Below are 13,189 nucleotides of genomic sequence, written 5' to 3'. Positions count from 1 at the left end.
CCTGTGCTCCTTTGGAGGAAGTAGTTTCCTCAGTCACAGAGCTAAAACTCCAAGCTCTGGACCATACAATTTACAGTTTCCAGGATTTTTTTTGAGGGTAGTCGTGTGCTTTAACTGTATGGTGCAGTCTGCCTGAAGACAACATGAAAAGTCTGAAGACGGGTCATTTTTCATGCTCAGAACTCAAGACCAAGAGCCCAGCCACACTTCCATTTACTCTGTGATTTCTGGTCACAGAGCTGAAATTGACTGAGCGACATTAGGCATGGCCTTTTGGAATGGATGTCGGATGGCAAAGGGCCTTTTCAGGTGTAGGTAGTTTTGGCGTCAAGACTGCGATCTTGTGGCCTCGGGTGGCGGGTTCAGGCCTTGGGCAGAATCCTTTAGTCTATCTTCCTAAATGGGGGGGGGGCGTGAAGCAGTGACTCACCCCCCTCCATGTGGTGGTGATCCCAGAGTTCCCCGTTAAAGGGGTCGTTTTGAGGGGAGGCATTGGCCATATGCCAAGAGGTTGTCATTGCTCTCCCCTGCAATGGCGGCGAAACGGGGGGCGGGCTTTCTGCCTGAACATATATTCTCCAGAGCCAGCCCAATCCCCACACATGCTGGATAACCCTGATGTCTCCCAGATCCCCGGCTGGGGACTGGGAAGGATAAATGCCCAATGCCTGAGCCAAGGTCTCCCTACATCTGAAACCTAATAAAGTTGTGGCAATTTTAATCCCATAGCGCATTTTCTTGAGTCATTATTCTGCTCGGGGGTTGCCTGGGGTTAGGGGGACTCCACCTGTCCATGTAATAATAATAATAATAATAATAATAATAATAATGCCTCTTGGACAAATGATAATGTGGATGGGCCCCAAATCTCTCAGGATCCAGCATTCAAGCACAAAGGAAGCCAAGCCACACATGAGACAATGGAAAATAGGTACTATGTACAGCTCAGTGCTCAAACACGGCCATGACGGACCAACTTTCAGCCCTGCTTCACGGGTCTTGAGGAACCCTGTGGCCATGAAGCAGCCTGTTCCTTGTGCCAGCAAAGCTGCTCCCTCACAAAAGCAAAGGAAGGGGGGGAGAATGAAATATAAGCCATGTTACCTTGTAGAGTTTGAAGAAAGTCTCGTAGATGAAGATGAGGGAGATGAGGAAGGAGAAGATCTCCTGGGTGTAGCGGGAGATGTAACGGACCAGGAAGCTGCCCTCAAAAGCCACCACCACCAATACCAATATTATAAGCCAAAGGCCGATCCAGACTCTCCCCGGATGGTACTCAATCTTTAAACTCTGACAAAACTGTGTAGAGAGAAACGGGTAGGGTGCAGAGAGGAAAACAAAGGAGAAGCTAGTGAGATGTTGATGGTTCTTTCCCCCTCAGCTGAACTTGCTCTGGAATTAAACAGCTATCCAGAATGTAGAGCATTGGCCCTTCTTGTGATACACTACACGGGCCATGCTGAAATCTTGTAGCCCGTTCCTCCTGTGAAACTTGCATAGACATTTATAGCCAGGTCTGTGTACAGTGGTACCTTGGGTTAAGTACTTAATTCGTTCTGGAGGTCCGTTCTTAACCTGAAACTGTTCTTAACCTGAAGCACCACTTTAGCTAATGGGGCCTCTTGCTGCTGCCGTTCCGCTGGAGCACGATTTCTGTTCTCATCCTGAAGCAAAGTGCTTAACCTGAAGCACTATTTCTGGGTTAGCAGACTCTGTAACCTGAAGTGTATGTAACCTGAAGCATATGTAACCCGAGGTACCACTGTATAGTGCACAGGTGCTTCTGGTCACAACAAGCAAGCAGAGTTTGGTACATGTGAGGTTCAACATCTTAAGAATCTGAGCTTTGTTCTTTTAAAAGGAAGCAAGTTTCTACCATTTATGATAGGAATGTGAATGTTTTTAGACTCCCAGCTCCCATCCATCCCTGATCATTGGTCATGTTGGCTAAGAAGTCCAACAACATCTGGAGGGCAAGATGCTCCCCACCCCGTCTTAGGGTTATGGAAATATACCTGCAAACGCTCAGGCAGAATGGTTTTACTGGATCAAAAGCTGCCTAATCTAGCATTCTGTCTCCATCTGTGATCAGCTAGAACCACCTGGAAAGTGGTTAGGGTTCTATGCTGTTCTTGGTAATGAGAGATATACTGCCTGCAAACATGGAAGTTCCATTTCATGTAACAGCTAATGACCATGAATAATAGAACTGTCCTCCATTTCGAATTCGCCTGTTTTAAAAGCAATGTAAACTACTGTAATGGTCCTCATTACATCTTATGGTAACCATTGAATGGACAGGTGATCTCCATTGACTGGCAGGGTGGATCTGGGGACTGCATAAGTTTAAAGAAGCTTTTCAGTGTGTTGAAACAAGTAATCATTCAACAGGGATGTTATTTATAGCAGGATACCTACCCCATAAAAGGCTTCTTCAAAGACCAGGAGGGGGCCAGAAAAGCCAATCACAAGCAAAGGTTGAGCTCCAAGCAAGCAGAAGATGACGCCCTGGACTGCCGTGGAGATCAGAAGCTCAGATACTCCCATCTGCTTCTCAGTCTTCTCACCTGGAAGCAACAGCAGATTATCGGCAAGAAAGAACAAACCTGGGGTGTTTCCTGCTTTAAGAAACTTAAGAGATCTAACTGGCACATCAGTAAGAGGGCTGAAATTTTTTGAACTGGAGATAGACAATGCTTCTTCTTAAGAGAAGTTTAACCTCTCAAGGCACATCCTTATTTCTTTTGTCTCGCTGTTGATAACAAAACAAAAGCCTGCTTGTCGAAGCTGAAAGTGACATGAGTGGACACACACCATGAGCAAAAATCCCTTTAAGTCCTATTTAACAAATGCCATATATCACCAGCCTTAATTACTGTAATGCGTTTGGGGTTGTGGGTGGCCTTGGTTTTCAGGGTCCCCTCCAGCCCTGTGATTTTATAGCTGTAAGACAGGATTCTGCAAAAGAAACAACAACCAGGAAGGGGGCGACTGCTAAAATGGTCAAACTATTTTCCTTTCTAAGTAAATAACCAGGTCTATTAAGTATCTGCTTTGTAATGTAAGCTAGAGATCTTTCCGGAAGGTGTGCTAGAGTATATCTTTCTTGTTCTTCCCTGATCCCCTGGCTGGAGGAGATGTCACCAAGGTCTCTTAGTTTGCCAGCATCCAGCCATTAAAAGAATAAAATAAATGTCAAAAAATAAATTTCACACAGTTGAAGATCAGTAGCATAGGAGTGCCTGCGGCCCAAAGGTGATACAGATGTTTTTGTGCTTTAAATTGCTTTTATAACTATTTACTTTACATGCAAGCTACATTGGAGCATTGCTTATGGGAATAGTGGTATAAAACTGTTCTATAAGCAAATCAGTCAGCAAGCAAGACATGGAAGTAGCCTCTAATAGGGTTTTTCTGGCATAATTTTCTAGCTGTTGTTCATGTGGCCAAGTCCCAGTGGCGTTGCAAGGGGGGTGGATGGCACCCCCCCGGTGCCATGTCTGGAGGGGTGACAAGAAGGCACCCCACAGGGTGCTCACCCCGCCACCCCTGGGCACAGCAGCATGAGCAGCCATCGCGCCACCGCAGCTGCATGTGGAGGATCCTCCATTTGTGGCTGCAGTCGTGAGCAGAGGATCCCGCCACCGTCCATACGGCTTTTGAGCAGCACCAGTGGCAAACCGCTATGTACAACGCATGCATGGTGTTGCATGCATGCGCTGTACATAGTGACACCGCACATGTGCTGTACATAGCGGTTTGCTGTCGGCACCGCCTGAGCGCTGTACAGATGGCGGTGGGATCCCTCCCTCGCCGCTACAGCCAGAGGATCCCTCTGCCGCTGCTGCAGCCGCGAGCAGAGGATCCCACTACTGTCCGTATGGCGCTTAGGCGGCGCCAGCAGCAAACCACTACGTACAACACATGCCCGGTGTCACACGCATGCACTGTACGTAGCAATGCAGCACATGCGCCCTATGTAGCGACACCACACATGGGTTGTACGTAGTGGCACAATGCATGCGCAGCCGGTGGTTTGCCCCACCATGGGTGTCGGTTAGCCTTTGTTCGCCCCTGCCATGCTCCACCTACATATGAGAAGGATGTGAAGAAAACAAACAAACCAGCATAGCCCAACCTGCTGGGAAACTTTATGTCATTCTACTTCCTGTCCTGTTTTGTCCAGCAGAAACTCAAGAGGGGATGTGGTGCTGAGCTGCTGGGAACACCAGTTTGATGCAATATTTCCCTCGTTTTCATAACAATACTTCCCCACTGATAACCAGTTTGTGATTACTTGTCAGGGTGCAGCGAGCAGCCCCAGCTCCCTTACCCAGAAGGCCTCCAAAGGTAATGGCAGGAGAAAGGGCAGCAAAGTAGATAAAGATGACGGCAGCCAGAGACTGAGCATTGAGAGCGTCCGTGATGTCACTGAGGTACTTGGGGTACCGGCGTTTTATGTCCCTCACCAGCCCTCCGAAAGGCCGGCCAGTCCTGCTCAAAGGGTCATCATCATCCTTTTCTGGGGTCTTGAAGCCTTGGCCCTGCAATTCTTGCTCTAGATGAGACAGAAGAACACAGGGAATGACAAGGCTGAATGAATGAAGGGAAAAGAGGACTGATGTTTTACTGGGGGCCTCAAAAGGGCTGTAAGCCTCGTTTTTTGGGAACATAGGTTTTGCGTTATGTGGAGTTCATGAGTTTCATCCCAAATCTTGTGGGAAGCGCTTAAGGCAGCAGTGAGGAACCCCACAACAGGTCTCCACATTTGGCCTGTGAGGAGGTTTGGCAAAGCCACACACACCTGCCGTACACCTGACATTATCTATGACAATAGGTGTGGGGCAGCTGCAGGGATGAAGAATTCTATTTGGTTCTTGTTTAAAGCTGAATCCATCAAATTCAGGTTCCAAAGCAATGTGAGAACCAAAGCATAGCCAACCTCTGAAATTCTCACTTACCTGAATTTTGCGATGCAGTTCTACAACCAAGCAATGTTTACAAAAATACATACATCAAGGGAAAGTATGCATAAAAGTGAATATATTAGTAAAAATAGTGTTAAAAATGCACTCTATTAGAAGTTGTTTTAATGTGTACATTAGTCAAACCTGCATACAAAATGAGTTTATTAGACACTTCTGAAAATCAATAAAAATACATGTATAAAAATATGTATGTTTCAAATTGCTTCAAATGAAATTAAGCCATGTGGGAACAAACACACCAAACTGTTTGGGTGATAACAGGTCGCCTGATGTCACTGTAACATCAGGTGATTGAAAGCTGGGTGGCCCTGCTCACCTATCAAACTTGGGAGGTAAGAATATAGAGTTGTAGCGAACTAATTCCTGCTCAGAGTAGGCCCCGTGAAATTAGCGAACCTAACTTAGTAACTTTGCATTAACAGGTCTACTGTGAGTGAGACTAACATTGGCTACAGCCCGAAGAGGCATTTGTCACTGAGCATGTTCATAGTGTTTTTCATCAGCGCTAATCTACTTAATATTTAAAACTCTCTACATGATATTCAAATATACAACATCTGAGAAGTACCATAGTTCAGGGAGAGCCCATCTGCTTAGCATGCAGAAGGGTCTAGGCTCAATCTTCAGCATCTCCAGGTAAGGTTAGGAGACCTGTCTGAAATCCTGGAGGGCTACTTCCACTTAGGGCTCATCCAGACCCCCTTTTGTGTCGCATTTCTAGGCTTTTAATATTTGATGCTTTATTATGTTTTTATATATGTTGGAAGCTGACGAGAGTGAATGGGGTAAACCAGTCTGATGGGCAGGGTAAAATTATTATTATTATTATTATTTGCAGGTCTGCACTTTGAATCTCTGTGTCCAAGTGCTTTGTTTTGCCCCGGTGCTTTCCCTATGAAAACCCTCTCTTTACTGCAGACAACAATTCCACTGAAAACCTGAGGTGCTGTTTGTTCCAATTCCGCGTCAAAGAGCAGGTTTTCCTGGGGAAAGCAGTGGAGGCGGGGGAGTGCCTGGCCATGGACCAGGAAAGCACAAACCTGTGCTTAGAAAGTGCGGGGCAAAATGTAAGTATGGATGGGCCCTTAGTGGAAGCAATATTGAGCTAGATGAGAGAATCATCTGATTCAGCCTAAGGCAGCTTCCTAGGTTCCCTAGGTATGCTTGGTAGTGATCAGGCAAAGTTCCCTGCAGATCACCCCACAGTGATTCATACATACCAAGCTGTTTGGTGAGCTCCATCCTCTCCTCTGGCCGGTACCTTTTTCGCAGGAGCTCCTTCTGCACTGGGAACAAGGACTTAAGGAGCGTTTCACTTTGGATATGAGAGGGCGGGACGACGATGCAACAGTCCAGGTATGCATCCAGGCTCTTCACCAAGTCTTGCCTACTTCCTGCCATGTAGGAGTCAAGGCGGAACACCTAGTCAGGGAAGAAGGAAAAACATGGAGACTCAGGGAGGCAAATGTTGTGCTTGGGAGGGTACACAAAAGGGGCAGTTCCTGGGGTGAATTTCCACAGGATCTTCCTGTGTCCTGAATGATGACATGGCTTGTGGCACATGGCCAGGTCCACATTGTTTAATTTAACATGCTACTTTTAACACTTTTAGCTCCTGTTTTTCCATAAGAGTTAAGTTAAGCTTACAACGCGAGTATGAGTGCTTCTGTCTACCATACTCAGGTGAATGAGCAGATGCAGGAAAATTCTAGATCTGAAAACAGGGATGGGAAAAGCCTGTGGCCCTGCAGAATGATGTTGCTGGACTCCCAGCCTCAGCTACCATGGCAAAATGGTCAGAGGTGATGGAAAACAACACATGGAAAGCAACAAGTTCCCCATGCCTAACCTAGACAATCCTTCCTTCCATGAAAGGAAATTCCAACTACAGTGGTGCCTCAGGTTAAGAACTTAATTTGTTCTGGAGCTCCGTACTTAACCTGAAACTGTTCTTAACCTGAGATATCACTTTAGCTAATGGGGCCTCCCGCTGCCGCCGTGCCACTGCCGCACCATTTCTGTTCTCATCCTGAAGCAAAGTTCTTAACCCGAGGTACTATTTCTGGATTAGCAGAGTCTGTAACCTGAAGCGTCTGTAACCCGAGGTACCACTGTACTTTCTTGGGCAAGTTGAAGCTATGGAGGGTTCCAACTTACCCTTTCGGACATCATTGTTGAGATGGCTCTCCCAATCTCATGGTAGTAGTTGGCGTGAGGGGAATCTGGGCCCAGAACCACAAAGAGGAATCGGACAGGCACAGGAACCTCCAGAACGTAGTCCAGTGCTACAGCATCCTTCAAGCGCACAAAGGCTAGAGTGGGATGGTCCACGATGCTGGCACGGCCTGAAGGGAGGATGGATGGGTATGGGGCATCATTTAGGGGGCTTGGCACAGAAACAGAAAGAAAAAGAAACACAAACCATGTGCAGGAAAGGAAGGGATCCAGGCAGAGGCAAAGGGAGATGGAGTGGAAGAGAATAGGGACAGGGGAAGAAAACAAGAGACAGCAAAGTGAGCAAAGTCTGCAAATGAGTTTGGCTAAGCCAGATAGAGAAGTGAAGCAGCGTTTTTGCCAGGGAGAAACATGGCTCCCCCTGACAAAACGCACAAGGCAAGCAAGAACCAGAACATACTTCCTTCCTCCCAAACTTGCTAGATTAGCATACATCTTGTAGAAGGAAGAACTTATATTCTATCCCATGTTGGCTTGAATCAGGACTGGCTCTACCATTATGTAGGGTGGAGGGGCAAATTTGTGGCAATTTTAAACTCCAGCAAGTTGTCAGGTTGTTGTTGTTGTTTTAAAAATGAATATATTTGTAGCAACCATAGGGAGCATCTTTTTTGGATTTTCCATCTCAAACCCCAAAACGTCTAAGGCTATGCTGGACAGACATTTTGAATCTGGTTAAATTTTTTTGTGATTTTAAATTTGGTTAATTTTTTTTATTAAAAAAAGAAAGAAAGAGGAAAGAAAGGAACAAGGAAGGTGGAGCTGGGAGCAGAGAAATGCTTTTGCTAGTCTTTTGTGGTTAAATAGGGTAGCTCTAACACAGACTACTGAGGCCCTGGGTCCCATTCAATGTTCCTTCAATATCTGGGGACTTCTGAGAAAGGAGCCCTCCAGACATTCTGTTTATTAGGTATTCTTTATTATTTGTGCTCATGATGGTATTGGGGCAGTCACACAATCCATACTGCCCAACTTTTTCAGGTCAAAAACCAGGACATGCGTCTTTCAAGATGTGCTCCTGGGTTAGTTACATGGCCTGCATTATGATCTTGCTCCCCCCAGTGCTTTTTTTGGGTGCAATCTCATGTGATGCCCCAAAATGTGCATTGCTAGTGGTTGTGCAAATTGCAGCCCCCCCAAAGCACTTTTGGGGAATGAGAGCACAGAGTGAGAGCATGGCACCCAAAATGGCCACCATGATCTCTCGCCTAGCCTCCCCTCATTGCTCGAAGACTCTCATTGGCCCCTCCACAACCCCATAGGTGGTGTATGATTGGCTCACCTCACTGCCACTCTCACCCTGCCAAAGCTCTACCCTTCCTTGTATATGTGTTGCTGCTTCTAGTTCTCGGGCACAATTTGAAGGTCCCAGGGCTATGAGGGTCCCAACGTCCAGTCCTAACAGTGCCATTGCACATGTTAAAAGTACTTACCAACCAGGACCAGTGTCGCTTCTGCATCAGATGGGATCTTATCTGCCAGTGGCTTCTTAATACCACCACTTGAGCCTTCCTGCAACAAGAGATGCAAGCAGTTAACCCCCAAGGTCATGAGGCAGGTTGACATGGCCCAAGTTCATCTCACAGTATGTGCTCCGTTGCTGCCCTCAAAATGGGGGATTCTGAGAATACGATGTTTTCATTTCTATGAATGAATTAGAATTTTCAGTCGTTTATTCCTCTGGTCTCAGCACGTGAATGTCAACTCCAAATCTATCGTGTTTATATGAAGATCTGCTGTGTTTGGAGGGGGTCTTGGGTTATTGTTGTTTTTAAATAATGTACTAGTTTTTCTTTAAAATAAATGATGCAAGTATTGACCATTGGAACAGAAATCTGCTTTCAGAATGCATATATATTTGCACTCACCCTTCCCTGAAAACAACTTTTCCTTTTTGGGACTTGCGAATTTATAATTAGAAAAAGGCTATGGAGACCCAAGATGGCGACGGAGGTAGCAGCCTAATTAGAGCCTCCGACTTCAATTAAGCGTTTTTATTAGTTTTATCAGTTTTAGCCTCTTCAAGACCTCAAAACTACATCTCAAGGACCTTAAAGACTATTGGCGGTCTGTCTTGTCGCCTTGTTTTAACTAGTTTATTCTTTTATTGCTTTATTGCTTTACTGTTCTACCTTTATTGTTCTACCGTCGCACTGTTTATTGATACGGCTACACTGACTCATAACCTTGGGGCTCCCGGACGACGGATCGGCTTGCTATTAATATCCAAACTGTACAACAACACACGACTTCGTATAAGATGTAGCCAAGAAGGTCAACTCTCTAATTCCATTAGAACAACAAAGGGAGTTAAACAAGGATGCATCTTGGCCCCCTTTTTGTTCAACATCTATATAAACTCCCTAACAGACCACCTACAAGGAGCGGATACACACGCCCCAAAATTAGCAGACAAAAAACTGCCTATCCTACTCTATGCAGACGATGCGGTTATACTGTCCCAGACTCAGAAGGGCCTTAAAAGAGCTCTTAACAGCTTATCCCAATATCGTAGAGAAGAGAAACTAGTAGTGAACTATTAAAAAACAAAAATCATGGTTTTCTCTAACAAAAGAAAAATATATAGATGGAAATTAGACAATCAGGAGATTGAACAAGTGACATGCTTTAAATACCTAGGAGTTATATTCCAAGCATCAAGGAAGAAGACTGCACACATAAATTACAGTTCCTCTACAGCACAAAAAAGTACAACAGCAATTCTAAGATACCATCGTACAATGGGAGGAAATTTTATTCCTGCCACAATTAAACTATTCGCTGCAAAACCAACAGCACAAATACTATATGGCGCACCACTCGTCTCCCTCTCCAATCTAGACCCATACGAAAAGATACAATCAGGTTTCCTTAGATCACTCCTGCAAACACCTAAATGCGTCCCAAACGCCGCCCTACGACTGGAAGCGGGCTTATACAGCATCAAAACCAAAATATGGATAAGAACCTTATACACTTGGCTAAGACTTAACAACTCGCCGGTTGGACTACTTTCCCTGATGCTTCTTGACAAATTCCAATCTAGTTGGCTGAAGGGCATTCTCAGAAAATTGGCCACATATGGTCTCTCCCCAGAGTATTTATTAAGTTTAGAAAGGGGAAGGGCCAAGAATATAATTAAAGAAAGACTCAGGGACATTGAAGCCCAAAATGACTTTAGTCAACTTCCGATAACTTATAAACTCCTATTCGATTCCCAAAGCCCCCATTTAGCAAACTATCTCAAAGTTCTACATAATGCTAAACACCGATGGGCATTTACTAGGGCCCGCTTTAACGCTCTCTCTTCAGCTCTTCTAGAGGGAAGATACAACAAAATACCGATCGAACAAAGATTATGCCCCTGTAACAGCAATGAAATTGAAACCATCGGGCATGTCATCTTATATTGCCCATTATATCGAGACTCAAGAAAAGAGCTGATCGAGCCGATTCTGAGGAAAATACCTCGGACTACAGACGACACCTATATCAGACACCTCTTAGCTGACAAAGACCCCGAAATCAACAGGCCTGTGGCGAAGTACTGTTACATTGCAACAAGAATAAGACGAGCAATGATGACAGCAACGGAGTTCAAATTGCAAACATCGAAGGAACGATAATAAACAGTAGTGACATTTGAATTGAATCCTTAAAACCTTAAAAGTCGAAACTTGGTCATAAACATAAGTACCAATTTTGTGATTTGGCCATATCTCCACTGTTATCTGTAGTACAATAGTACTTATATTGCCATATTTTATTTTATAAATTGCTTGCTGGTCATTGACCGTATTAAAGAGATTTGATTTATTTGGCTATGGAACTTCATTTTCAATATATGATTACAGCAGCGAGACATTTATATGCACAAAGATGGGAAAACTCATAATTACCTACAATGGAGGAACTGTTGTCAAAATTACTGGATTTAGCTGAGATGGCAAAGTTGCCATGTTTAATCAGAGAAAAGTCGTTGCCAACAATTACTAAAGACTGGAAACTTCTTATAGCCTTTTTGTGTGGAAAAGAAAATGCACTCATGACATTTGGGTTTGAAGATGGAATATAATGTTGGTTTATAAAAAGTAGATTTGTTGGGATGTTGTTGAAGTGGATGTGTTGAATAATTTTTTTATATAGCTGACAGATATATATTCTTTCTTTTCCTTTTCCTCTTTTCTTTCTCTGTCTTTCTATCTCTTTCTCTCTTTCCCTTTCTGGTCTGTCTTTTTATTTAGATTAGCTTTTTAGCTTTGATAAAAAAAGGTATTTGATATCAATTTTTGTATTCCTGTTTCCAAATTTTAATTTTATTTTTTTTAATGACAACTTTTGCAGATTCAGGCTGCAACTCTAAGTATACTTAGCAGGGAGAAAATCCCATTGAACTTAGTGGGGCTTACTTCTGAGTAAAGGTGCTCTTATTAATCTGCATGCATTCTTCGGAGGACAGAGCATCAGTATCTTATGATGCCAAACAGGCATACAAAACGAAAGGCTTTTGATTTACAAATGAACAGTGGGTTGTAAGTGCTCTTCTATACCTGAAGAGGGCTCCAAGGACTGATCACAAATTGGTTCCAGCCTTAACCCAGTGTGACTCCATTCTGGTTCAAGTCCCAGAGTTCCTGGAGTTGAGTTCACAAGATTGGTCTTCTCCATCTCCTAAACCCACTGACTGAAAGTTGTCTTACCTGCTCTGAGTCAGCAGGGAAGGTCTTCATCTCAATCTGGTGATATTCTTGCAGAAGTGGCTGTCCTGAGTCCTGGCCATCAGTTCTGTCCAGCCGCCCAGGCAGAAGAGTCCCCACTGAAGCAGACTCATCAGGGTGACTGGACAAAGGGGGGAATAAATGAGGGGAGGGGAAGGAACCAAGAAAGAAGGGGCAGGGAGGGAAGGAGAAAAGTTTAATTTCTAGGACCTCGGACAAGCAGGCATCCAGTAAATAATTAAAATTAATAAATACTTTATTACTGGTTTCATTCACAGGCAACTGATACATGTGAAACTGTCAGAGGAGTTGGGAGCCAATATTCAGTAGGCTCAACACTCCACACAAGATGGAGCAGATGAGGCCCAGCCCTAGCTGGGAAAGGTATTGTCTCTGTAGTGTTGAGCTTCCAAACCCTCATAAATTATTGTGAGGCTATTTCCCTGCCCCTGCTTCAAGCTCAGGAGGATGTCTGGGCAGTGGCGGAGCTTCATGCTCCGGCATCAGGGGGCGGAGAGAAGGCGGGGGCGTGACTCACCGCCTGTGGGGGCGTGGTGCCCAGCGTGGGGGGGGGCCAGCCACGATGGCACCCTGCCGTGATCATGCTGCCGGGGGCGGTGCGCTCCCCCCGCACTCCTCTTCCTCCGCCAGTGAGCCTGGGGTTATCCACAACACACTGCACTCTAGAGACTCTCTAAGTGGCACAAAAACCACATATGACATGGACACACTCCTGCACTCTGGCTGAATTTGGAGGCAGCAGGGAGGGAACGGGATCACCCCCTGACTTGGTGCTGTGCTTTGGAAGTGTACCTGTGCTGAAGGAGGAGAGTCCTTAAGACTAACTCTCGGTCATCCGGCTTGATCTTCCCTTCATGGATCATTTCATCAAGCATCTGATTGGCAATCCCAGCTAGGCTCTTCTCTTGCAGGTCTAGAAGAACAGTTCCTAGAAGAGTAGAAAGAAGGAACACACTGGCTGAAACCTGACAATTCAGAAGATATGCCTGCTAAAATTTCAAAGGTACAAAGGAAGAGGATTTGGGAATCTTTCCAGATGACTATTTAATTCCCCCAACAAATTGTCACTCTTATTTCAGAAAATCCAGATTTTTCAGCAAGGTTATGCTCATGCTGTTGAATGGGTTGGAACATATTTTTCCCCTAAGCTATCTTAAATATATATATATATTAATAGTAAACTTTACTGAAAGAGATAACCCCTGTTTTGTGGGGCCCTGGACAGGG

General features: G+C 44.9%; 1 protein-coding gene across 2 annotated transcripts in view; it reads right to left on the bottom strand.

The window, feature by feature from the left end:
• Nucleotides 1–13,189, bottom strand: part of SLC4A1 (solute carrier family 4 member 1 (Diego blood group)) — a 49,489-nt gene that overhangs the window by 14,628 nt on the left and 21,672 nt on the right. For both annotated transcript variants that reach the window (XM_080978599.1, XM_080978598.1), the window contains 8 exons: nucleotides 12,755–12,890; nucleotides 11,924–12,062; nucleotides 8,657–8,735; nucleotides 7,146–7,333; nucleotides 6,209–6,410; nucleotides 4,334–4,558; nucleotides 2,419–2,567; nucleotides 1,105–1,299 (listed from right to left, as the gene is read on the bottom strand). In XM_080978599.1, coding sequence (XP_080834725.1) covers nucleotides 1,105–1,299; nucleotides 2,419–2,567; nucleotides 4,334–4,558; nucleotides 6,209–6,410; nucleotides 7,146–7,333; nucleotides 8,657–8,735; nucleotides 11,924–12,062; nucleotides 12,755–12,890 — 1,313 coding nt within the window. The remainder of the gene's footprint in view (nucleotides 1–1,104; nucleotides 1,300–2,418; nucleotides 2,568–4,333; nucleotides 4,559–6,208; nucleotides 6,411–7,145; nucleotides 7,334–8,656; nucleotides 8,736–11,923; nucleotides 12,063–12,754; nucleotides 12,891–13,189) is intronic.

Source organism: Podarcis pityusensis (assembly GCF_964106645.2).
Source record: "Podarcis pityusensis genome assembly, chromosome: 13".
NCBI classification, from domain to species: domain Eukaryota; kingdom Metazoa; phylum Chordata; class Lepidosauria; order Squamata; family Lacertidae; genus Podarcis; species Podarcis pityusensis.
The sequence above is the reverse complement of the archived record's forward strand: the minus strand, read 5'-3'. Positions and strand labels throughout refer to the sequence as shown.